General features: G+C 50.7%; 1 protein-coding gene across 1 annotated transcript in view; it reads right to left on the bottom strand.

Annotated features, from left to right (window-relative positions):
• Positions 1-18,913: 18,913 nt before the first annotated feature.
• The window catches only part of TKT (transketolase), a 30,597-nt gene continuing 23,977 nt past the window's right edge, over positions 18,914-25,533 (bottom strand). Inside the window, exons 7-14 of the mRNA XM_005547392.5 lie at positions 24,462-24,655; positions 23,591-23,755; positions 22,441-22,597; positions 22,176-22,306; positions 21,445-21,528; positions 21,225-21,318; positions 19,950-20,072; positions 18,914-19,193 (exon numbers count right to left, since the gene is read on the bottom strand). Coding sequence (XP_005547449.3) covers positions 19,018-19,193; positions 19,950-20,072; positions 21,225-21,318; positions 21,445-21,528; positions 22,176-22,306; positions 22,441-22,597; positions 23,591-23,755; positions 24,462-24,655 — 1,124 coding nt within the window. The 3' untranslated portion in view covers positions 18,914-19,017. The remainder of the gene's footprint in view (positions 19,194-19,949; positions 20,073-21,224; positions 21,319-21,444; positions 21,529-22,175; positions 22,307-22,440; positions 22,598-23,590; positions 23,756-24,461; positions 24,656-25,533) is intronic.

Raw genomic sequence — 25,533 nt, forward strand, 5'->3', positions numbered from 1 at the left:
GCCTATTCCAGAGGTTCAGCTGCAGAGCAACCTGGAGACCCCCAAATTTACTCCCTACTGGTAACATCTGAGGCATGAATATGCAGGTTGAGCTGATGTTTCTTGAGCAGCTACTAAGGGCAGATCTGGTACTAGAGGCTTTAGTGCATTAGTGGTCTTGACCTTGAAATGAAGGCTGGACTCATTAATTCACTCTGTGATGGCATGCTGGGGGCTCTGCAGGGTGGTGGGAAGCTGATGCAATCAAGGAACAGAACTCATGGCCTCAGTGGGGAGGCAGATGTGTAAAGACAATCACAGTACGTGGTGATGTGGTGACTAGGGGTGCCCACCCAGGCTGTGGGCATACAGAGGAGGTGCTGGCTCTTCCTGGGTGGGCCGTGGCAACCAGGGAAGGTCTCCTGGAAGTGGGTGAAGTAGGAGGTGGGACTGGACTCTGGAGATGGGGCTCAGACACTGGACCCAATTGAGGACTAGCTAAAACAGGGAGGGGCAAGCAGTTTTCTGTAAGATGCAACCACTGGTGTGCCATGTCAGTTTACTGTTGCCACGGCAACACCCAGCCATTACCCTTTTCCATAGCAACAACCCAATGACCTAGAAGTTACCACTCGTTTCCTAAAACTTTCTGCATAATCCACTCCTTAATTTGCATGTAATTAAAAGTGGGTATAAATATGACTGCAGAACTACCTCTGAGTGACTACTCAGGGCACACTGTGAGGTAGCCCTGCCCTGCAAGGAGCAGTGCCTCTGCTGCTGCTGTACACTGCTGCTTCCATAAAAATAGCTGTCCGCTGGGCATGGTGGCTCACATCTGTAATCCCAGCACTTTGGGAGGCAGAGGCAGGTGGATCACCTGAGCACAGGAGTTCAAGACCAGCCTGGCCAACATGGTGAAACCCCATCTCTGCTAAAAATACAAAAATTAGCCAGATGTGGTGGTGGGCACCTGTTATCCCAGCTACTCTGGAGGCTGAGGTAGGAGAATCACTTGAACCCAGGAGGCAGAGGTTGCAGTGAGCCAAGATCATGCCACTACTCTCCAGCCTGGGCAACAAAGGGAGACTCTGTCTCAAAAAAAGAAATTGCTGTCTAACACCACTGCTTGGCCTTGGATTCTTTCCTGGGTAAAGCCAAGAACCCTCCCAGGCTAAGCCCCAATTATGAGGCTCATCTGCCCTGCATCAGGAGGAACATGTCATCCTGAGACCCAAAGAATGAGTAGGTCCCACAGTCAGACTGGCAAAACTTTTCAAGTCTGATAATACCCAGTGCTGGTGGTAGGTGTAGGTGTTGGGCAGGGTGGGGGCAGCGGGGAGGTGCTATTCGCAGCAGTGGGAACGTAAGTTGCCCCCATTCTCCTGGAAAGTCATTTGGCACTCTGTGAGCACTGAAGACCAGCAATGTCCCTGCTGGAGGCTGCCTTGGTGGTGGCCTCAAGAGTCACACAGATGAGGATGCTCGTTGCCTATATTAGTCTCTGTGCTTGTCTCTGTGTTCTAAATGATCCATAATTTTTTAAAGTGTCTTTTAAAGAACATGTAGGTGTTCTGATTCTTGATCTGATGGCTGGTTACCCAGGTGTCCTTTTATAATAATTTGTTACACTGTTCTTTTGTTCTATGTGCTTTTCTTTATGGATATGACATTTCACAGTTTTTAAAAGTTAAAAAGAATGAGTAGGCGAGACACTGGGGTCAGGCAGTCCCAGGCAGAGGAACCAGCCCGAGCAAAGGCCGGGGAGCCAGACAAAGGCTGGGGTGTGCATGACTCTGGGAATTCTGGCCCAACAACCAGGCACCCTGGCCCAAGGACGTGCGGTCCCCTGAGGAACAGCATCTCCGCTCCCACCCCGAACAGCCATCGATGCAGCACCTGCACTGCCGAGGCCAGGCCTAATTTAGTGCTACTTCAGCCTATGAGGCTGGATCAAAAGTGAGCTCTCAGGGAAGGGGAGCCAGTGGAGGTGAGATGATGGGTTTAGTAAAGTAGTTTAACCACCGCCACTTGGTGTGGCTAAGAGGCGGTTGCTGTGGCCAGCAGGTGGAGGTTATAATGAGCCTGGCATTTCTTGTGAGAGACGGCAGGCAGTAGTTGTGCTGATGGGAGAACTCGTGGCAGCGGCAGCTTGACAACCTGTCTGGAGAGAGAGGGCGGAGCAGCGGCCACCGGTGGAGGCACGGGGGCAGCTGTGCCCACAGGGGTACCACTGACGGCTCCCCAGCCAGCTCCGCAGGCTTTTCTGGGGGATTTTAGAAGGTTGGAGGAGATGGAGCACAGGCAAGGGTGGCAGGAAAGTTGACTTTTTTAGTGGAAGCAAAAGACAAACTTCAAGAGAAGAGGAAAAATTTGTTAGTTGAACTCTCTAGTGGTTTTCTGCATTGGCGACGGGAAGTCAAACCAAAGCACTGGGCTTGTGGCCTCAGCAGGGTGCTACACCTGCAGGGGATGGAAGGGCACCTGGCATGAGGGAAAATGAGTGATTTATCTAACAAGTTGTCTTATTAGGAAAACGTGGCAGCTCACCCCTCTAATCCCAGCGCTTTGTGAGTTGTGTTATAATTTCCAGGTGGGAGGATCACTTGAGCCCAGGAGTTCGATATCATCCTGGGCAACATAGTGAGACTCCCTCTCTTAAAAAGTTAGCCAGGCATGATGGTGCACCTGTGGTCCCAGCTGCTTGGGAAGCTGAGGCGGGAGGATCGCTCCAGCCTGGGAGGTCAAGACTGCAATGAGCTGTGATTGTGCCACTGCACTCCAGCCTGGGTGACAGAGTGAGATCCTGTCAAAAAAAAAAAAAAAAAAAAATTGGGTGCGGTGGCTCACGCCTGTAATGCCAGCACTTTGGGAGGCCAAGGCGGGTGGATCACCTGAGGTCAGGAATTCGAGACCAGCCTGGTCAACATGGTGAAACCCCATCTCTACTAAAAATACAAAAATTAGCCAGGCGTGGTCGCATGCGCCTGTAGTCCCTAATCGGGAGGCTGAGGCAGGAGAATTGTTTGAACCTGGGAGGCAGAGGTTGCAGTGAGCCAAGATTGTGCCACTGCACTCCAGCCTGGGCCACAGAGCAACACTCCATCTCAAAAAAAATACAAAGAAAAAATAGCGGGGCACGGTGTTGGGTGGGCACCTGTGGTCACAGCTACCTGGGAGGCTGAGGCAGTAGAATCGCTTGAGCCTGGTAGGCAGAGGTTGCAGTGAGCCAAGACTGCCTGAAAAGAGGAAGGGCATAGTGGCTCACGCCTGTAATCCCAGCACTTTGGGAGGCAAAGCCTGGTGGATCACTTGAGGTCAGGAGTTCAAGACCAGGCCAGGCACAGTGGCTCACACCTGTAATCCCAGCATTTTGGGAGGCTGAGGCAGGGAGGATCACTTGAGGTCAGGAGTTCAACACCAGCGTGGCCAACATGGTAAAACCCTGTCGGTACTAAAAATATTTAAAAATTAGCTGGGTGTGGTGGCAGGCACCTGTAATCCTAGCTACTTGGCTACTTTGCCTCCAAGCTGAGGTGGGAGGATCACTTGAACCCGGGATGCAGAAGTTGTAGTGAGCAAAGATCATGCCACTGCACTCCAGCCTGGGTGACAGAACAAGACTGTCTGGGAGAAAAAAAAAAAAGCCTGAAAAGATATCTCAAAGGGCCAATTTGTGATGTTATTTACAGGAGTAACGGGGAAGTTTTAAATCTTGTGACCTCCATAATAATGGCTAGTAATCATTTAATTATTAGGTTGGTGTGAAAGTAATTGCGGTTTTTGCCATTACTTTTAACTGCAAAAACCACAATTATTTTTGCACCAACATAATACTATTCTTAGCAGAATCCAGGCCCCTTTCATCCTCCTAACTTGGTGGCCTTTCATTAGTTTTACAAAGGCAGTTTAGTTTTGGGAAGGGTTACTATCATTTAAACCACAAACCTAATTTCTCCCAAGGTTAGTGAGTCCCATGCCCAGGAATGACCAAGGGCAGTTTGGAGGTTAAAAGCAAGATGGAGTTGGTTAGATCAGATTTCACTGTCATAATTTTCTCGCTGTTATAATTTCTGCAAAAGCAGTTTCAATGTAGCCTTGGAAATTGAGACTCCGCCTCAGTTTTTTAAATTATAAATATATATGAGAGAATAAAAAAATTTGATTCCAAATAAGTAATTTCAAATGAATTTTTTGTGAGGTAAAATGTACAAAATATAAAATTTACCATTTTAAACATTTGTAAGTGTACAGTTCCGTGGCATTAAGTATATTTCATGGTGCAACCAGTTCTAGCGCTTTGAGAGGCTGAGGCAGGGATATCATTTGAGCCCAGGAGTTCAAGACCAGTCTGGGCCACATGGCAAAAGCTTATCTCTACAAAAAAATACAGAAATTAGCTGGGCATGGTGACATACACCTATAGTCCCAGCTCCTTGGGAGGCTGAGGTGGGAGGATCACTTGAGCTGCTGAGGTCGAAGCTGCAGTGAGCCATGATCACACCACTGCACTCCAGCCCAGATGACAGAACAAGACCTTGTCTCAAAAAGAATAGGGGGAAAAAGAAAGAAATGGCAATGAGACTGGGCAATGTAATTTATAAGAAAAGAGGTTGAATTGGCTTATAGTTCTGCAGGCTGTACAAGAGGCACAGCACCTGGATCTGCTTCTGGGGAGGCCTCGGGAAGCTTACAATCATGGTGGAAGGCAACGTGGGAGCAGGCATATCACGTGGCCGGAGCAGGAGCAAGAGAGCATGTGTGGGGTGAGGAGAGGTGCCACACACTTTTAAATGACTAGCTGTCCTGTGAACTCAGGGTGAGAGCTCACTCATCACCAAGGGGATGGCCCAAGCCATTCATGAGGGATCTGCCTCCATGACCCAAACACCTCCCACCGGGGCCCACCTCCAACATTGGAGATTCCAATTTGATATGAGATTTGGAGGGGACAAATGTCCAAACTCTATCAACTACCATTCATCCTCCAGAACTTTTCATAGTCCCAGACTGAAATTAAATAATAATTCTCCATTCTCCCCTCCCCCAGACCCTGGCAACCAACATTCTACTTTCTGTCTCTATGATTTGACTATTCTAGGTACCTCGAATAAGAGAAATCACACAGTATACGTCCTTTCGTGGCTGGCTTATTTCACTTAGCATAATGTCTTTGAGGTTTATCTGTGTAATATGTGTCGGAATTTCTTCCCTCTTTGAGACTGAATAATATCCCATTGTGTGTGTGTGTGCTGTGTTTTGTTTACCTGTTGATGGACTCCTGGATTGCTTTCATCTTTTGGTGATTGTGAATGATCCCACTGTGGACATAGGTGTACAAGGACCTATTTAAGTTCCTGCTTTCAGTTCATTTGGGTATATTCCTAGTAGAATTGCTAGGTCATATGGTAATTCTATATTTAACTTTTTGAGGAACTGCAACACTGTTTTCCACAGCAGGTGCAGCCTTTTTCGTTTGTGCAGCATACACAGGTTCCAATTTCTCCACATCCTCGCTAACACTTGTTCTTTTTTTTTTTTTTTTTAATAGCCATCATGCCAGGCATAGTGGCTTATTCCTATAATCTAAGAACTTTGGGAGGCCGAGGCAGGTGGATTGCTCTTTTTTTTTTTTTTTTTTTCCCCTGAGACAGAGTCTTGCTCTGTCGCCCAGGCTGGAGTGCAGTGGCATTATCTTGGCTCACTGTAAGCTCCGCCTCCCGGGTTCACACCATTCTCCTGCCTCAGCCTCCCAAGTAGCTGGGACTACAGGCGCCCGCCACCACACCCGGCTAATCTTTCTTTGTATTTTTAGTAGAGACGGGGTTTTACCATGTTAGTCAGGGGTCTCGATCTCCTGACCTCATGATCCACCCACCTCGGCCTCCCAAAGTGCTAGGATTACAGGCATAAGCCACCACGAGGTGGACTGCTTGAGCTCAGGAGTTCAAGATCAGCCTGGGCAACATGGCGAAAGCCTGTCTCTACAAAAAATACAAAAATTAGCTGGGCACAGTGGCCTGTGCCGGTAGTCTCAGCTACTTGGGGAGGCTGAGGCAGGATAATCACTTAAACCTGGGAGGCAGAGGTTGCAGTGAGCTGAGATCGCACCACTGCACTCCAGGCTGGGTGACAGGAGTGAAACCCTCTCTCAAAATAAATAAATAAATAAAATTATAGCCATCCTAGTGAGTGTGAAGTAGTATCTTGTGATTTTGATTTGCATTTCCCTAATGACTAGTGATGTTGAACATCTCTTCATGTGCTTACTGGCCATCAAATGAATTCAAATGAACTGTTAAGTGGAAGACTCTGTTTACGTTGATTTAAATTGGCAAGTCAAACAGTCTGAATGAATGAGATAAATGTAACACAGTTTGAGTATCCCTTATCCAAAACACTTGGGACCAGAAGTGTCTTGGATTTAGAATCTTTTTGGATTTTGGAATATTTGCATTATATTTACTGGTTGAGCAGCCCTCATCTGAAGATTTCTAATCTTAAATGTTCCAATGACATTTTCCTTTGAGCATCGTGTCTGCACTCAAAAAACTTTGAAATTTGTGGGGTTTTTTGTTTTTGGAGACAAAGTCTTGTTTTGTCACACAGGTTGGAGTGCAATGGCACGGTCCCAGCTCACTGCAGCCTCCACCTCCTAGGTTCAAGTAATTGTCCTGCCTCAGCCTCCCAAGTAGCTGGGACTACATGTGCGTGCCACCACACCCTGCTAATTTTTTGTATTTTTAGTAGAGATGGGGTTTCACCATGTTGACCAGGCTGGTCTTGAACTCCTGACCTCAGGCGATCCGCCCACCTCGGCCTCCCAAAGTGCTGGGATTATAGGCATGAGCCACCGCTCCTGGCCTGAAATTTGGAGCATATCGGATTCTGGATTTTTGGATTAGGAATACTCAACTTGTATTTATAATTGTGAGTTTAAAAATATTTTGTGATACACTAGGACAGGATTCATTGAAGTTGAAAATAAATATGAAACAAAAAAGTATAACAAATTTTTATTGGGATACTTGCCAACAATCTGTTTTTTTCTGACAGATATTCTACTGGTCTGCTGTCAGTAATAATAACAATAGGCTGGATGTGATGGCTCACACCTGTAATCCCAGCACTTTGGGAGGCTGAGGCGGGTGGATCACTTGAGGTCAGGAGTTTGAGACCAGCCTGGCCAACATAGTGAAACCCCATCTCTACTAAAAATACAAAATATTAGCTGGGTGTGGTGGCGTGCGCCTGTAATTCCAGTTACTCAGGAGCTGAGGCAGGAGAATTGCTTGAATCCAGGAGGCAGAGGTTGCAGTTCCAACAGAGTGTGACTTCATCTAAAAACAAAATAATAATAAATGGTATAAAGCAAAATCAAAATCCTATAAGAGTTTGTTGAGTTTGTAACATGAATAGAAGTAAAATGACAACAATAGCTCCAGGGCCAGGAGTGGAGAAATGCAAGTGTGCTATTGTGAGGATCCTATACTATGCATGATGTGGTAGTAACATCACTTGAAGGTAGACTGACAAAGTAAAGATGTATGCTATAAACTCTAAAGCAGCCACAAAAATAGCACAGCAAAATGTTGTGACTAATAAGCCAACAAAGGAGTGAAAGGAATCACAAAAATATTCAATTAATTCAAAAGAAAGCAGAAAAAAAAAAAAAAAAAGGAAAGGAGAACAAAAAAACAGAGGGACAAATAGAACCCAAATAGCAAGATGGTAGATTTAAACCCAACAATACCAATAATCACATTAAAAGTCATTGGTCAAAACACCCAGTTAAAAGGAAGAGACCGTTAGACTGGATTTAAAAAGCAAGACCCAACTGTGTGTTAACTGTAAGAAACCTACATTAAATATAAAGCTGGGCACAATGGCTTGTGCCTATAATCTCAGCATTTTGGGAGACTGAGCGGGGGAGATCCCCTGAGATCAGAAGTTCAAGACCAGCCTGGGCAACATAGTGAGATCTTGTCTCTAAAAATAAAAAATAAGGGGGCCAGGCGTGGTGGCTCATGCCTGTAATCCCAGCACTTTGGGAGGCTGAGGTGGGCAGATCATCTGAGGTCAGGAGTTCGAGACCAGCCTGATCAACATGGAGAAATCCCATCTCTACTAAAAATACAAAATTAGCCGGGCATGGTGGCGCATGCCTGTAATCCCAGCTACTTGGGAGGCTGAGGCAGGAGAATTGCTTGAACATGGGAGGCGGAGGTTGTGGTGAGCTGAGGTTGTTCCATTGCACTCCAGCCTGGGCAACAGGAGTGAAACTCCATCTCAAAAAAAAAAAAAAAAAAAAAAAAAAAAAAAAAATAGGCGTGGTGGCATGAGGCTGTAGTCCCAACTATTCAGGAGGCTGAGGTGGGAGGATTGCTTGGACCCAGAAGGCAGAGGTTGCAGTGAGCCAGTATCACACCACTGCACTCCAGCCCAGTGACAGAGCCAGATCCCGTCTCAAAAATAAATAAATAATATTTATTTTCAGAAAATGTATCAAAAAAATAAAAAATAAATGAAATAAATGATAAAATACTAGGCATGGTGGCATGTGCCTATAGTCCCAGCTACTGAGGAGGCAGAGGCAGGAGAGTCACTTGAGCCCCAGAGTTCAAGGCTGCAGTGAGCCATGATTGTGCCACTGAATTCCAGCCTGAGCAAGAGTGAGACCCCACCACTTTTTTAAAGAAATAAAATAAATATACAAATAGTGTAAAGCTAAAGGAACAGAAAATTATGCACCATGCTAACACTAATCTAAAAAAACTGAAGTGGCTATGTTAATACCAGAGGAAGTAGATTTCAGGACAAAGAATGTTACCAGGGATAAAGAGGGTCATTTCAAAATAATAAACATGTCAATTTATCAAGAGAACATAACAAATAACAATTCTAAAAACCCAGTAATCCTAATAATCTAGCAATCTGGCTGCTCTGCCTGTGGAGTAGTCATTCTTTATTCCTTCACTTTCTTTTCTGTTTTTTTTTGTTTGTTTGTTTCTTTTTTTGAGACCGAGTCTTGCTCTTGTTGCCCAGGCTGGAGTGTAGTGGCACGATCTTGGCTAACTGCAACCTCTGCCTCCTGGGTTCAAGCAACTCTCCTGCCTCAGCCTCCTGAGTAGCTGGGATTATGGGCGCGAGCCACCACACCTGGCTAATTTTTGTACTTTTAGTAGAGACGAGGTTTCACCATGTTGGTCAGGCTGGTCTTGAACTCCTGACCTCATGATCTGCCCGCTTCAGCCTCCCAAAGTGCTGGGATTACAGGTATGAGCCACTGTGCCCAGCCTCCTTTACTTTCTTAATAAACTTGCTTTCACTTAAAAAATACCTAGCAATCCTAAAATCTAATAACAGCTTCAAAATAAATGAAGCAAAAATGAATAGAACTACAAGAAATAGACAAATTCACAATTAACATTGAAAATTTCAGCACCCCTCTCTCAATAATAAAACAAGTAGACGGAAATCAGTAAGGATAGAGAAGATTTGAACAACACTGTCGCTGAGTTGACTCAGTAACAGCAGAATACACATTCTTTTCAAGTACACATACTCTGTGTCACAAAACAATTCTCAATACATTTAAACGAATTCAAGACACACAAAGGATGTTTTCTAACCACAGTGGAATTGAATTAGTAGTCAGTATAGAAAGATCTCTGGAAAGTCCCCAAATATTTGAAAACTAAACAATATACTTCCAAATAATCCTTGGAGCAAGAGGAAATCAAACAGGAGATTAGAAAGCATTTTGAACGGAATGAAAATAAGACATTTCAGAATTTGTGGGATGCTCAGTACAGTTTAGATGAAATGAACAAATTCCTTGAAAAATACAAACTTCAAAAACTCACTCAAGAAACAGATAACCTTGGCTGGGCGCGGTGGCTCACGCCTGTAATCCCAGCACTTTGGGAGGCTGAGGCAGGTGGATCACCTGAGGTCAGGAGTTTGAAACCAGCCTGGCCAACACGATGAAACCCTGTGTCTACTAAAAATACAAAATTAACCAGGCATGGTGGTGCGCACCCATAATCCCAGCACTTTGGGAGGCCAAGGAGGGCAGATCACTTGAAGTCAGGAGTTCAAGACCAGCCTGGCCAACGTAGTGAAACCCTGTCTCTACTAAAAAAAAAAATTAGCCAGGCGTGGTGGCACGGACCTATAGTCCCAGCTACAGGGAGGCAGAAGCTGCAGTAAGCCGAGATCGTGCCACTGCACTCCAACCTGGACAACAGAGCGAGACTCCATCTCAAAAAAAAAAAAAAAAAGCCTGAGACTGGGTAATTTATAAAGGAAAGAGGTTCAGTTGGCTTGCAGTTCTGCATGGCTGTGGGAGCCTCATGAAACTTACAATCATGGCAGAAGGGGAAGTAGGCACCTTCTTCACAAGGCAGCAGGAGAGAGTGAGTGTGAGAATGAGGAAGTGCCACACTTTAAAACCATCAGCTCTCTGAGAACTCACTATCATGAGAACAGCATGGGGGAAACTGCCCCTGTCATCCAGTTACCTCCCACCTTGTCCTTCCTCTGACACATGGGGATTACAACTTGAAATGAGATTTGGGTACACAGAGCCAAACCGTATCAACCCATATCCATGAAAGGAATTGAATTTGAAGTTAAAAACTTTCCCACAAAGAAAACTCCAGACCTAGATGGCTTCACTGGAGAATTCCATTGAACATTTAAGAAAGGAATAATATCAAATATATGAATAAGTGATGCAAAATATTATTTTTTCTAGTAAAACTGGATGTTATAGAGCAGAGGGAAAAATCTGCAGGAATTTTAAGTTTACCCTTAAAATCTTCGGAGGATTCCTTGGAGATATCTTGAGCCGGGGACAGGCAGCTTTGGACTCTTATCAGATGCCTGGGGACTCTGTTTCTTCTCTCTCTCGGGGACACCAGGACAAAAGAGGGCAGGACATGCTTGGGATCTCTTAGTGGTTGGTGAGAAAGCTGGGACTGGCACCTGGAGTGGCTAACCAGGCAGCCCCGGCTCAAGTCTCTGCCTGTCCATCACCTCCATCCCAAATGTGTGTTTAGTACCTTGAGATCTGGCCTGAGTATTATTTGAGCTATAAAGTGTGCAATCTTCTGTTAAGGTAGGAACTGTGACAATATCCCGTCTTTTCTTTTTTTAAGACAGGATCTCACTCTGTTGTCCAGGCTGGAGTGCAGTGGCTCAATCATGGCTCATTGCAGCCTTGACCTCCCAACCTCAAGCTCTCCTCCTCAGTAGCTGGGACCACAGGTGTGCATCACCACGTCCAGCTAATTTTTGTATTTTTTTTGTAGAAACAGGGTCTTCCTGAGTCACCCAGGCTGATCTTGAACTCCCAGGCTCAAGTGATCCTCCCACCCTAGCCTCCCAAAGTATTGGCATTGCAGGCATGAGCCACAGTGCCCTGCCAACAATATCTTGTCTTATCAGTGAGGAAGCAGAGGCCCTTCTGATGGGTGGGGGATTTGCCTGAGGCTAGCCGGGGTTGGAATCTGATTCCCTGTGATTGACCAGGTTCTAGTCCCTGGCATTCAAGGCTCCGTCTCCCACACTCATTTCACTGACCCCTACATGTACCTTCTAGTCAAACTAGATGTTTGCTGTTACCCAAATAGGACTCCTCCTGGAAAGGGCACCCCAACTCCATCCCCAGCCCCCCACAGCTCACTCCCAGACCCCCAGTCCATACCTGAAGCCTTGGCTTGGATGCCCCTCCGCCCAGGAGCCTTTCCTGACCCCCCTTCCTCCCATACCATCCAGCCCTCTCTTCCCCATCTTGGGTCACCATCCTTCCTCTTGCCAAACCAACTTTTGTTTTCCTCAGTCCTAAGCATTCGGGCACCAACTCAGACTGGGGGGTGGTGGGTAGGCAGAAGAGGAAGTGAGAGAGACCATTGAGGAACTAAGAGGAGCTGGGCCAGAGCTGGGGTCTGGGAAGTGAGGAGGAGAAGATTTGAGATGAGGCTGAAAAGGGTCAGAGAAGGCTTCATCCACTGGCAGCCATGTGTGAGCGGGGATGTGTGAGCAGAAGAGCCATTGTGTCAGGTTCTAGAAGGTTCCCTTGGGCTGCTGTGTAGAGAATGAGCAGGGGGAGCAGGGAGATCAAGAGGCAAGTGGGAGGCCATTGACTGCTGTCTCTCAGGAGAGATGATGGAGGTCTGGACCAGGATGAGGGCAGAAGGTGGCACACTTGGGATCATTTAGGAAGTAAAACCACCAAAGGCTGGTCAACAGACATGAAAGTACAGCTAGGTCCGAGGAATAAGTCCTAGTGTTACATAGCACCGTAGGCTGACCGTAATTAACAACTTATTGTTATTGGATTATACTTTAAAATAGCTAGAAGAGTGGAATTTTTTTTTTTTTTTTTGAGACAAATTCTCGCTCTGTTGCCCAGGCTGGAGTGCAGTGGCACGATCTTGGCTCACTGCAACCTCCACCTCGCGGGTTCAAGTGATTCTCCTGCCTCAGCCTCCTGAGTAGCTGGGATTACAGGTGAGTGCCACCACGCCTGGCTAATTTTTGTTTTGTATTTTTAGTAGAGACGGGGTTTCACCACATTGGTCAGGCTGGTCTTGAACTCCTGACTTCGTGATCTGCCCTCCTCAGCCTCCTAAAGTGCTGGGATTACAGGCATGAGCCACTGAGCCCAGCGGAAGAGTGCATTTTGAATCTTCCCGACACAAAGAAATAAGTGTTTGAGGTGATGGATATGTTAATTACCCTGATTTGATCACTACACATTGTATACATGTATTAAAATATCACACTGTAACTCATAAATATATACAGTTATGTGTCAATAAAAAATAAAAGCAAACTGGGTGTGGTGGTGCACATCTGTAGTCTCAGCTACTGGAAAGGCTGAGGTGGGAAGATTGCTTGGGCCCAGGAGTTCGAGGCTGCAGTAAGCTATGATTATACCACTGTGCTCTAGCCTGAGTGACAAAGCAAGACCCTGTCTCCAAAAATAGAAAAAAACTAAATAAAAGCAAACACATCATTTAAAAATAATAAGCCAGGTGTGGTGGCACATGTCTGTACTCCTAGCTACTTGGGGAGCTGAGGTGGGAGAATTGCTTGAGCCCAGAAGTTTTGAGTTTAGCCTTTTAAAAAGTAAAATTTAACTAGTCTGGACAATATGGTGAAACTCCATCTCTACAAAAAATACAAAAATTAGCTAGGTTTGATGGCATGTGCCTGTAGTTCCAGCTACTCAGGAGGCTGAGGTGGGAGAATCACCTGAGCCTAGGAGGTCGAGGCTACAGTGAGATCATGCCACTGCACTCCAGCCCGGGCAACAGAGTGAGATCCTATCTCAAAAAATAAAATTAAATAAAAATTAGAAAAAATAGAATAAGGAAAAAGTAAAGTCAGTGGGCTCCGGTGTTACTGGAAGAGATCCCTGCCTAGTCTCACAGGGAGTGAATCATTGCCTGACATCTTTGTCCCAGCATGCACCTTGCAGTTTCAGTTCTGTGTGACGACGACCAGAAGGCACTGCTGCAGCCAGGATCTCTGGTCCGTGAGTCCATCCCTCCCAGGCCCTATAGGTGGCGCTGCAGGCTCCTCTTCCATGCAGGCCACCACCACCTGCAAAGCAATGCAGTGTGGGCCTCTGAGGATGAATGGACAGGCAATTGCTGAGATCTATTTTGCGGAGATCAGCTCAAATGAAATTCCTGGTGGGGTGGAAATGTCAAAGCCCTTTACCCCCCCAACCCTGGGGAACCTGGGCTCAGGCGTGTGCAGAAGTCTCTGCTTGTCTCCAAGTAAATTCTTAAAGGGATAAAGCACCTCATCCAGTTCTGAATCGGGTGGGGATTTCTCAGTCTTTTAGACATACAGGAGTAGAGATGGAAACTTCCAGAATTTAAAGTGTAGCGTATGGATGGGAAGTTTTTGTTAAAACTCTGGTCAGTAGGCCAGACGCAGCAGCTCACACCTGTAATCCCAGCACTTTGGGAGGCCAAGGCTGGTGGATTGCTTGAGCCCACAAGTTCGAGACCAGCCTGAACAACATGGGGAGACCCTGTGCATACAAAGAATACAAAAATTAGCTGGGTGTGGTGGTGCACACCTGCAGATCCAGCTTACTCCGGGCTGAGGTGGGAGGTTCACTTGAGCCCAGGAGCCGAGGCTGCAGTGAGCCAAGATCATACCACAGCACTCCAGCCTAAGCCACAAAGTGAGACCGTGTCTCAAACAAAACAAAAACGCTCTGGTCGGTTGTCCCTTCCTCCTGTGAAAACATGTGAAAAACATGTGTATAGAATGTTCAGATCTGAAATCACTAAAAACATAAAGACATACCATGTACAACTTGCTGTACTAATTAACACTACCTGAGGTACTTTGATGAAGACTTGAGGCAGAAACCCACATTTTGGGGGAAAGCATTTGCCAGTGTTGGAAACTTTGTTGTTGTTGGGAGGGGGATTGGGGTTTTCTCCTGCCCTGGACCTGGATGTGTGTGGAGGGGTGCTCAGTGGACTGCTGATGGGTTTCTGCTGCTGTTTTTGGTTCGCTGCAACCTCCACCTCCCAGGTTCAAGCGATTCTCCTGCCTTAGCCTCCTGAGTAGCTGGGATTACAGGTGCACACCATCATGCCTGACTAATTTTTGTATTTTTAGTAGAGACGGGGTTTCACCATTTTGGTCAGGCTGGTCTCAAACTCCTGATCTCAGGTGATCCACCTGTCTCGGCCTCCTAAAATGCTGGGATTACGGGCATGAGCTACCACGCCTGGCCTCTGTTCCCTTTTTAATGAACCCTCCTTCTTCCCAGTTTTTATTTCTTATTTTTTATTTTTTGAGACAGAATCTTGCTCTGTTGCCCTGGCTGGAGTGCAGAGGTGTGCTCACAGCTCACTGCAACCTCCATTTCCCAGGCTCAAGTGATCCTCTTTCTTCAGCCTCCTGAGTAGCTGAGACCACAGGTGCATGCTGCTGCCTGGCTAATTTTTGTATCCTCTTTTGTGTAGAGATGGGGTTTCTCCATGATGCCAGGGCGGTCTTGAACTCCTGGGCAAAAGTGATCCTCCTGCCTTGGCCTCCCAAAGTGCTGGGATTATAGGCATGAGCCACTGCACCCAGCCCCCTCTTCTCATTTAAATCTCAGGTAGTTTCATTTTTCTCTCATACTTCAAGTTCCAACATCCAGAATAGTGTGCCCCTGGGAGAGAAGTGAACTGTGAACTTGGCAGATTTGAAGGCTGCTATGGACTGAGCTGTGGCCCCCAACCGAACCCAAATTCATAATTTGAAGCTCTAACCCCTAATGTGACTGTATTTGGAGAGAGTTTCTGTAGAAAGGTAACTAAGGTTAAACGAGGTCCTAAGGGTGGAGCCCTGATCTGATGGGATTAGTGTCCTTATACTATAAGAGGCACCAGAGAGGGCTGGCTCCTCCCGCCCCCAGGACACAGAGGGGCAAGGCCACCTGCAAGCCCAGAAGACAGCCTTGCTGGAAACTGAAGGGGCAACATTTGGATTTTGGACTTGCCAGCCTCCAGCACAGTGAGAAGCACACTTGTGTTATTTGAGCCATCCAGCCTATGGTACTGTCTCATGGCAGCTTGAGCCGACTGGGGCTTCGGCAGCTTTCAGGCCAGGCTGTGGGGCAGCGGCAGGACCCCTGACCCTAGGGCAGCCCTTTCCTGTCTTGCCAGCTGAACCAGGAACAAAGGGCTCATTCTTCCCAAGGTTGTGCCTGACCTAGAATAAACCAGCACCAAAACCAGAGTGAATACAGGCCCTGAGTGTCCAACCTGGGTTGCCAGCAGCACCTGGGCCCAACTCAGTGAGAAATTTTCCTCATCTTGCCCTTAGGGCCATGTCTGGACAACCTCCCTTCTCTGGAGTGAAGACTGGGGCAGACCTGGCTTTGGGTCCTCCCTGGGCAGGGGAAGGAACCTGCCGTCAGCACCGTTCTGTTCTGCTGTGCTGTTCCTTTCCCCACCTTCTGTGTGTAGGTGTTTTCATGATTCATACTGCAGATCCGTATGTCTGTAAAACCCACATCCCCGAGCGTCGGTGATTTCTGGAATCCCACCCAGCGCAACAGCCCTCACCAGGTCCTCTCCCCTCTTCCTCCTCCCAAAGAGGACCAGAGGGGACACATGGGACCCAGGTCCTGCAGGCAGAGCCTCGCCCTGGAGGCAGGAAAGCAGGACAAGCTGTTTGAAGTGGTTTTTTCCCTTCATGGCAGGACCCAGATCCTGCCCTACGCACACCCATGTTAGGAGGGGACCTTTGGTGGGAGCAGGGGGACAGCTGTGATCCCAGCTCTGCAGCAAGAGGCGTCTGTGTGGCCCCCAGCAGAGGGCTGGTAGAGGGTTCCTTTTGGGGTGATGGAAATATTTTGGAACTGATTGTGGCATTGTTGCACAACTTGAATATATTAAAACCCACTGAATAATATAAAATATATAATATAAAAAACAAAAAAATAAACCCCCCACTGAATAAAAAAACCCAGCTGTGTGCTGGGCCACCACCCCTGAGAGCCAGGCCCTGACTGCCCAGCCTGGGCTGCTATGGGCAGAAGTCTGTGCTTCCTAAGTGTCTGCAGTCACACAACGCACCTCCAGCCAGGTGCCCCTGCCTGTGAACAGTTAGGAATTCCAACTTCTTCTGAGCCCATATCTGCCTAGCAGTGTTCTAAAGGCATTAATACTTCTCTTATTCATTCTCACAACGGCCTTGTGAGGCCGTCAAGATTCCCACTGAACAAATGAGGAAACGGAGGCCTGGGGAGAGGACTGCCCCATGTACTGAGCAGAGGATGGTGGGGTGGCTTTGGTCTGGGAAGTTTGCCTCCAGCCCTGCCCGCCCCTGTCAGGCTCAGCTGCCACAGCCTTTGCCCGAGTGGGTAGGGACGTGAGGTACCACCAGCACACCCTCCTTGCAGCTGCACCCCGGCTCATGGCTGTGTGGACTGTAGCCTCAGCCTCCCCTTTACCAGTGGGGGTGGGAGGGGCTTTCCCTGGTGCCAGGAAAGTTTGTCCTAGGCTGCCGCGGGGCCATGCTGCCCTCCTGCTCAGCTGCCTCTGCCGTCAGGCCCCGCCAGGCCTTGCTAGCTGGCAGGTCAGGCCACACCAGCCTCCAGTCAGGCCTCAGGCACTGTCTTGGCTTCCTGTACTGCCTGAGCAGGGGCTGAGGGAGAAATGACAAGTTCGTCAGCCTCCCATGAAGGCCCAGTGATGGCTTCCAGCACACTCCGCACCAAGCACGCCCTACACTAAGTCTTCTCACCAAAAAGGAGGCAGAGTTTCAGGAGCTCACCATGGCTTGGGATCCCTGAATGTCCCAGCTTCCCGTGGCCTTGATGTCCCAGGACTGGGTCTGGGTGACTGGATCAGGGGTCTTGCCTCTCCTCCCTCATCCTGCCCAGGCCCTGGCACCTGCTGCCCAGGCTCTTGGCCTCTCCTTCACAAGCCGTGTGGGCCTGGGAGAGGCCGGGCAGGCTGGGGGTGAAGGCAGCTGCCGCTCCTGTCCCTCTGCTTTGGGTTAACCAGGGCCTCTCAGGTCCTTGGGGCATGGCTAGCCAGTGTAGATGGGCTCACCAGGCTGTAAGCTGGGCCTGTGTCTATGGCTCAGCTGTCCTTGTCCCAGTATTTGCCTCTAGATTCTCTGCAGGGGCCTGTGGGCTCTGGAGACGCACGGGACCTGCGCCCCGGGCTGTTCCCATCATCCTGTGCGACCAGGGCCCTTCTAGGGAGCCTATTGCATGATTCTCTTTTGAGGGCCCCAGGGGCAGTAGGGTACAGAAGGTGGAATCTCTAGACTCACAGAGACCCAGGTCCCAATCCCAGGTCTGCCCTCAACACACTGGTGAACAGGCATTAGCCCAGGGCACCTCCCTGGGACCCAACCACGTCACCCCATGCCTGCTCCCTCTGAAATTGGTGTTAAGGCAAACAGGCACAGCCCCCAGCACTGCCAGACCTGGCTGGGTAGCTAAGTGGTGGGGGCAGTTGTCTGACCTCGGCTTTGACAGGTTTTTTCTCTCCAGACTGTCAGGAGGACAGGTGGACAGGTCCACAAATGTGTCTCCTTGCAACAGCTCTGAGGATTTCCTGGGGACCCCACCAGTGGCCGGGACACCCAGCCCTCCTCCCCCAGCACTAGTTTGTTCTTGGCCAGTACAAGGTTTTGCAGAACTGGCCTTAGAAGCAGGGCTGACCCCAGCTGAGCCTGAGCAGCAGGGGGGAGAAACCGGCAGTGTGAGGGCAGTCACCTAGGAACAGCAGAGAGGACGGGGCTGGAGCTGGGGACTGCAGAATTCTGTGTATGACATCAGAAGCTCCTGGGCCAGTTGTCATATAGAGTCCCAGGCCCCAGTGGCAAGACCCAGAAATCTACATTTTAACAAGTTGAGGGGGACAGTTCCACACTTGGGACTGAGGACCTCTCATGCCATCCTGAGGGTCCCTTTCCCCCCAGGACGAAGGCTGCCCTGATCTGCTTCTCTGAGATGCCTAGTTAAGAAGGTCTGACAAGGACGAGGGACAGTAAGCAAGTGAACCTCTCTACCCTGAGACCTGACTGCAAGGCTGTGGGGACTTGGGGGAGGTGGGGCAGCCCTGAGAGTGCCCCGTCAGCTTCCAGACCGAGCAGTTCCCCAGCCCCCTCAGGGCTGGGCGGACTGAGGTCACAATGAGGGATGTGGGTCTCAGCCTCTCAGCAAGAAGGCAGGTTGCAGTCAAATGTCACCTGGTGATGAATGGGAGGCAGTGATAGTTCTGGAGGTTAAGGGCAGTTGCAGGTGATTCCAAGGGGACTTGGGACACCCAGGTCCTGGCCCAGGGCCAAGGACACCAGCCTCCCTAGCGCACCCTCTACCCTTCTTCCCCAGAACCCACACTGGCTGCAAACACATCAAAGAAGAAAACATTTCAGGGCCAATTCATTTTTCTCAAAACATATATTTACCCCTCCTCTCAGTACATCTTTGAGCACCTTTCCCAGAATCTCAGGAATGTATAGACCCCCGCCCCACACTTCATACCCGCCCTAGGCCTTGGTGATGAGGCCCTTCACAGCTTGTGCAATGGCATCCTTGTCAATACCGAACATCTTCAGCAGCTCAGCTGGCTTCCCACTTCTTGGTACCCGGTTAACTGCCAAGTGGGTGACAGTGATGCCAGGCTCGCCCACTACTGCACTGGACACAGCCTCACCAATGCCACCTAGAAATGAAAGGAGGGGAGTCAGACGAGGCCTCAGGGTGAGCAGTGGTGGGCCCAGCCCTGTCAGCCTTAGTCAAGGATGGAGGAAGCTGCATACGCACCGCCTTTCTCCACCTGCAGCCACGAGCCCATCACATAACTCATTGTTTTTATTGTTTTAAAGAGTCAGGTTTTGCCACGTTGCCCAGGCTGGTCTCCAACTCCTGAGTTCAAGAAATCTGCCATCCTCAGCCTCCCAAACTGCTGGGATTACAGGCGTGAGCCACCACACTCGGCCCAAAACTATTTTTATAGGCCCAAACGTGGCCTCTAAATGTTTGTTTCAAACACCATCCTCTGGCCAGCAACTGTCCATAGTCTGATTATCTAGATTTGACCCCAGAGTCAAAGCCCATCTCTCCCACTGGGGCCTCCTCCTTAGAGAGGCTGGTGTGTACTTAGGGAGCCTGCTGTGTGAAGGACTCACCACTACCTCAGGGACACCACCATCCACCATTTAGCAGCGAGGCTGGAATCCTCGCCAGCTTCCTGGGCAGCAGGAGCTCCACAGAGCTCACCAGCAGCTGTGCGTTAGCTGGGTCTCCAGGCCAAGCCTGAGGCCTGTTAAGAGACCACGTCCCAGCTGCTCTAGAGGGACAGCTCTGGGGGTTCTGGGCCACCGCTGCCCTCCTGGGGCTCAGACAGAAGAGGCACGTCCAATGCTCGGGCTCTCTGGCCCTGCCCCTTGCCCAGCTTGCCTGCCCCAGGCCTCCTTACCTTCGTAATAATGGTCCTCCACGGTGAGGATCCTGCCCTTGGTGGCACGAGCGCTGTCGAGAATGAGTTTTCTGTCCAGCGGCTTGATGGTGAAGGGGTCCAGCACGCGGATGTTGATCTTTTCTGTGAGGGAGAGCATACGGCATGGCTGAGGGGAGGGCTGGGCACCACCGTCTGCCCTGGTGGGGGCCTGGTGGGACATCCTGAGGACTGCGTTTAGCTAAGAGCTCAGCCTGCGGGCCTGTCCCTGTCCCAGGGAGAACCACTTGCCACCTTGTTCCCATGGCTGAGCTTATGCCTGCCAACCCCTTGCACTGGGGCATCTGGTCCAGCTGTGTTGCCTGCAGTATCCAAGAACCCAGAGTGGAGTGTGCAGGCCCTGAGCGCCTTCCCTCATCCTCCCACAACCTCGAAGACAAAGGGAATGCGAGAGGACACACTCCAGGTATCTGGCCTGACAGAAGGTGAGGGTTGATGTGGTGATGTGGGGGAGCTGCAGCCAGCGGAGTGATCAGAGGCCCAGGTGCAGCCCCAGCAGCAGAAGCACCTTCTCAGAAGGACAAACCCACGCCTGCCAGGCCCTGCTTAAAGCTCACCCCACTGGATCTCCCCCTGCCTGGGGATGGGGTCCCCTGGCTCCTCCAGCCCCATCTTGCTCCTGCCTGGCCCTGCTCCGGCCTCCCTTTACTCCCCTCTCTACCGATCAATTCCTACCCACTCTGAGGCCACTTTCTGGAAGATGCCACACCTGCCCGCTCTTTCGTGCTAAAACATGACATCTGTTGTGTGATTCTATTGCAGGAGAGGCCAATGCCTGTCTCCCCTACAAACCACTAGCCAACACTGTGAGCTCGCAGTAATAATAATAGAATACCAGGTCACATGCATGTAACCCTCAGGACAGCCCTGCGGGGAAGGGGCTAGTATCTCCATTTTACAGATGGGAAAACAGGCATGGTGATAGGTAGGGAATAACTTCCTTAATTAGCGTCTGGCTGAGTGATTCCAGCCCTGCGGGCAGGCTCCAGGCCACTGATCTGACCACCGTGCTGGGGGATCTCTTAGAGTCATAGGGTAGGGACTGTGAGCACTGCAGTCCCGGGACTTAGCATCATGTCAGACAGAACAAGTGCTCAAAGGATGGCTTTAATTACCATCATTATTTAATTAAATGAAATTCTTTCTCTTTAGCTGTGAGCTCTTCAAGAAAGAAAGAACCCCAAGACCTAGCATGCAGTGGCCATTCAGTTGATGACTTTGGAGGCCCCTTCTCACCTTTCCTCAGCAACTCGGCGGCAGCCAAGGCCTCATGCAGGGTCACCCCAGCCCCGATCACAGTCACCTGGTCATCCTTGCTCTTCAGGACCACCTGGGGGTGACACAGAGGGCAAGTGAGGCTCAGGGCCTCGGGACAGGGTGGGCCCTGACTGCTGGGAGTCACAGCAGGGAGGGTCCAGGCAGCTCTGTGGGCTCCTGGGGCATGTGAGGCACTGACCTTGGCTTGTCCGACCTGGAAGTCCTCATTGTTGTTATAGATGATAGCATTTTCTGGGCGGCTGGTCCGGATGAAGCAGATACCCTGAGACGGAAACAGATAAACTGAGGATACAGGATGTGGCACACCCAACCTCAGAGACGAGGTCTTTCTAGAGAGGCCATCCCTTCCCATGGGAGCGTCAGTCACTGCATCCTGGCTACTCCAGCAGGGAAAAGGGCCTTGCTTGCCCTCAGCCGCCCGCACCCCACTTGAACACTCTGAGAACTGCCCGCCCCTTGCAGCCCCAGGCCGAAGGCAACTTTCCACCAGGTAAACTGGCTGCAGGTGGGCTACTCCTGCAGCGTGCACCAGGCAGAGGGGCAGGACCATGTACACTGTGTCTATGGAGTGCAGCTCCGGGCCTGGACCACAGGGCTCAGCTCATCCTTGCCTGTCTTGGAGAACCCAACTCAGGAGGGTGGACAGGTGTCAACCGCCGGACCGGCCAGGGCTGCCAGGATTCTCAGCGGAGACAGACTGTGGCAATCAGTTGACAACGTCTGCCACGTGGCAGTAAGTGGGGCATGTATTTCATCTTTTCTTGTCTAACTTCCACAAGCTACACAAACACCAGGCGCAAGGTCAGGAAATACCGCCCGGGGCAGCGAGTGACCAGCTCTGGCCTCCTCTTCTGTTTCCCTCAGGAAGCGATAGCTGCCAGCAGGAGAAAGAACAGCCATGCGACCTACCTTTGTATTGGCGGCTAGTTCCACTGCCTTCTCTGTAGCAACGCCATCACTTGGGTAAAAGACAGTTGACGTGGGGACTGATCGAAACATGGCCAGATCTTCCAGGGCCATCTGGGAGGGCCCGTCTTCCCCTGGGGTGTGGGGAAAGGATATGCAGAAATAAGACCCCTCGTCCATGGGCTGGAATCCTCGCCCACCCTCCTCCCATACCTCCTGGTGCAAAAGTCAAGGGAGCTCCAGGTGTAAGTGCCCTGGCTAAACTCACCGATGGAAACGCCACAGTGGGAGCCACAGAGGTTGATGTTGCTCTCGGAGATGGCGGCCATGCGAATCTGGTCAAAGGCCCGTGTGAAGAAGGCTGCAAAAGTGCTGCAGAAGGGCACCGTCCTGTTGCGGGTGGCACAGCCCACCGCGATGCTCACCTAGGGGCAGGTGGGGCAGGGTCAGCCCAAAGGGGCAGGCAGAGGGTGGTTGGGGAGCCTAGGACCCCTCTCGTGGAGAAGGCCAGTTTGTGTATAGATTGTCCATCCTTTCTGAGCTTCTGAATGTGTCCCCCACCACCTTCTGCAGAGACCGGTCCTCCCAATCCCTCCCCAGGGTCCAAAGGCAGTAGCCTCATGCCTGCTGAGGCTCCAGTCCCCAGATCACTCATCCAGAAGCAGCACTGAGTACAGTCATCAGTTCCAAACCAGCTGCCCCTCAAGGCTCCAAAATCTGCCAGCCAACAAGAGGCCTCTTTCCCCAGTCCCACCCCCTGCAGAGCAGTCTCTGGAAACCAGAGATAATTTCAGGTCCAGTTGGAAGAACTCTGGAGATGTGAGTGCCCTCCAGAGAGAGGAAGCTCACTGTCCCTGGGGGCCTGCAAGCCAGGCTGGGCTCCTGGACCACCATGAGGAGATATTTTGAAAAAGTGGACAAAACATTGTTCCTTACTTCACAACCTCAGTTCCTGACAAGGGGCTGCTTCCCCAGATGGGAACATGTCAGGGGCCCAGAGTTCCCTCATCTCTGCATCCCTCAGGGTGGCAGGGCCAGAGCCGTGTGCATTACACGCGCTCAACAGACTCTGGCTGCTATACCCATCACAGCCCCACCTACTGGCTGGGCCTGCCCTCCACCTGGAAGAGACCCCATTCACCACCAGGCCTGGCCTGCACGCAGCTCCTCCTGAGAGCACCTGCAGTCCCATTCGGTTCCCCCGCATGCACACTTGTCCAGGACATTTGCACCTCGGCAGAACCTCCCAAACTCTGGCTACTCAAGGTCCAGGGTTAATGCTAGGTCCTGGCTTATAGTCTCCCTGGGCTGGCCCACAGCAGGCACCTGGCCCTGCCAAAATGGTTGCCCCGCACCCCTCAGACCACAGCTTTCAGCCTTGGGTGGACCTGTCCCTGCCAGCCGGCCCCGGCACCCACCATGTTCTGCTCAGCAATGTAGCACTCGATGAAGCGGTCCGGGTGCTCCTTTTTGAAGATCTCCGAGAAGGTGGAATTTTTGGTGTCTCCATCCAGGGCGATGATGCGGTCACTGGCATGGCCCAGCTTGGCCAGTGCCTGCCCGTAGGCCTTGCGGGTGGCTATCTGTGAGGAAGAGAGTGGGAAGCCTCTGGACCCCTCTGAGGGTGGTGCATGCCTGCGGCCTGGAGCCCTGCTTTTAGAGAAGGATTAAAACAGGGCCAAAAACAGAAGCCCAAGAGCGCAAGGTCCTGTGGAGACTTTGAACTGCTGAAAGGTTGCCAATGACTACGGTCAATGTCTGGGAGCCCCTGGAGGCCCCAGAATGGCTGTGAAAGGTATAAGCTACAGAAGACACCCACCAGCCCCCAAACTCCCGCGGGCTGCACCAGGTCTATGAACCTATTCCACTTTGCACGGGAACACAGAAGGCTTGGGAGTCAAGGCCAGGTGCAGGCTGCATGGATGGGTTCCCTTGGGGCAGAAACCTGGAGCAGGACAGCTCTGCCTAGCCTTGCTCAGGCCAAGGGTCCCTCGTGGACCAGCGATGCAAGGACTTGGGAGTGAGTCCTTGGCTTTGATCCCAGTTCTGTCAGTAGCTTGTTAAGCTTGCTAAGTGGACAACTCCCTTGCCCTGTCTGAGCCTCTGCAGGTCAACTCCAGAGCTATCTGTCCTGCTGAGAGAAGTGACAGGAACAACACCTGAGGAATCACTCCTTGTCCTAAATGAATTGCTCTCCTCCCTTTCCCAGCCCTCCAGAAGGCGCATCTGGGCCACAGCCTTGGGGAACCTGAGAACTACAGGTCCAGAGAAACAAGCCCCACTTTGTACCTTGTCCCCAACTTTGTAGCTGGGCAAGCTGGGCATGCGGATATTGGCAATGTCCACTGAGGGGGCGTCCTCCTGCGGGGGAGTTGCCAGGATCTTCTTTTTGCTTTGGATCTGGCTGTAGATCTCCTGGATGATCTGCTCAGCCATATTTTTGGGGAGGGGCTTCCCATGCCAAGACTCCTTATCTTCTACTCCTGCAAGCCCAACATGGGAGGGCAGAGGAATGTGTAAGACAGAAGCTCCCAGAGGGCCAGGAGGCTGCCCCAGGAGCCTGGCCCTCCACCTGCCGAGGGCAAGGGAGGAATGGCATCATCCCAGACAGGAGGAGCCCAGCCAGGCACGGGGGCCAGGAAAGGAGGGTCGCAGTGAATAGGATAGACTCCTATGCGCCCACCACTCACTGTCTACTGCCTGGTCCTCCCGGAACTCACAGCTGAGAGGGAAAGGAGGGGTCAGACGTGGGCAGGTGTGTGTTTCTGGGCCTGCTGCCCCATCCCTTCACCAATGTGTCCCTTCTCTTCCTCCCCGCAACCCTACCCACAGGGTCACACAGAGGTGGTGCCTGCTGCAGAAATACTCAGTTTGTCCACTGGGTTGGAAGGGACCCTGGCCATCAGAAGGGGAACCCAAGGCCAGAACAAGGCTTCCAGGGTCACCTGATGCATCTGTGGGCAGCAGAGGGGTCTGTAAGTACCTAGGCTTGCCCACCCATGGCGCCTTGTTGTGTGGGGCCAGCAAGGCTGAATATCCCTCTCCCTGGAGGTCACCTCAGTAGTCACTAGAGTCTGGCCAGAGCGAAGAACAGACTGACCTCTCAGGTAGCACCCAGCAGCCCCAAAGACTTCAGGAGCCCCCCAGAAGCTGCAAGTGGTCCAGATCCTGCCCAATATTATTAACACCTGAGGGCAGTGCCAGGCAGCAGCACCAAAGCCATGACAATATCCAGAGCCCTATCCTCGACATCCACCTCCTCCCAGACACCACCCAGCACCGCCAACCCCCCACTCAGAACGTCCTCATATACCTGAGTCTGCACGGGCAGAACAAGCCACCACCCCTGAGAGCAGGCAGG

The sequence above is a fragment of the Macaca fascicularis genome, chromosome 2 (genome assembly GCF_037993035.2).
Source record: "Macaca fascicularis isolate 582-1 chromosome 2, T2T-MFA8v1.1".
Lineage (NCBI taxonomy): Eukaryota > Metazoa > Chordata > Mammalia > Primates > Cercopithecidae > Macaca > Macaca fascicularis.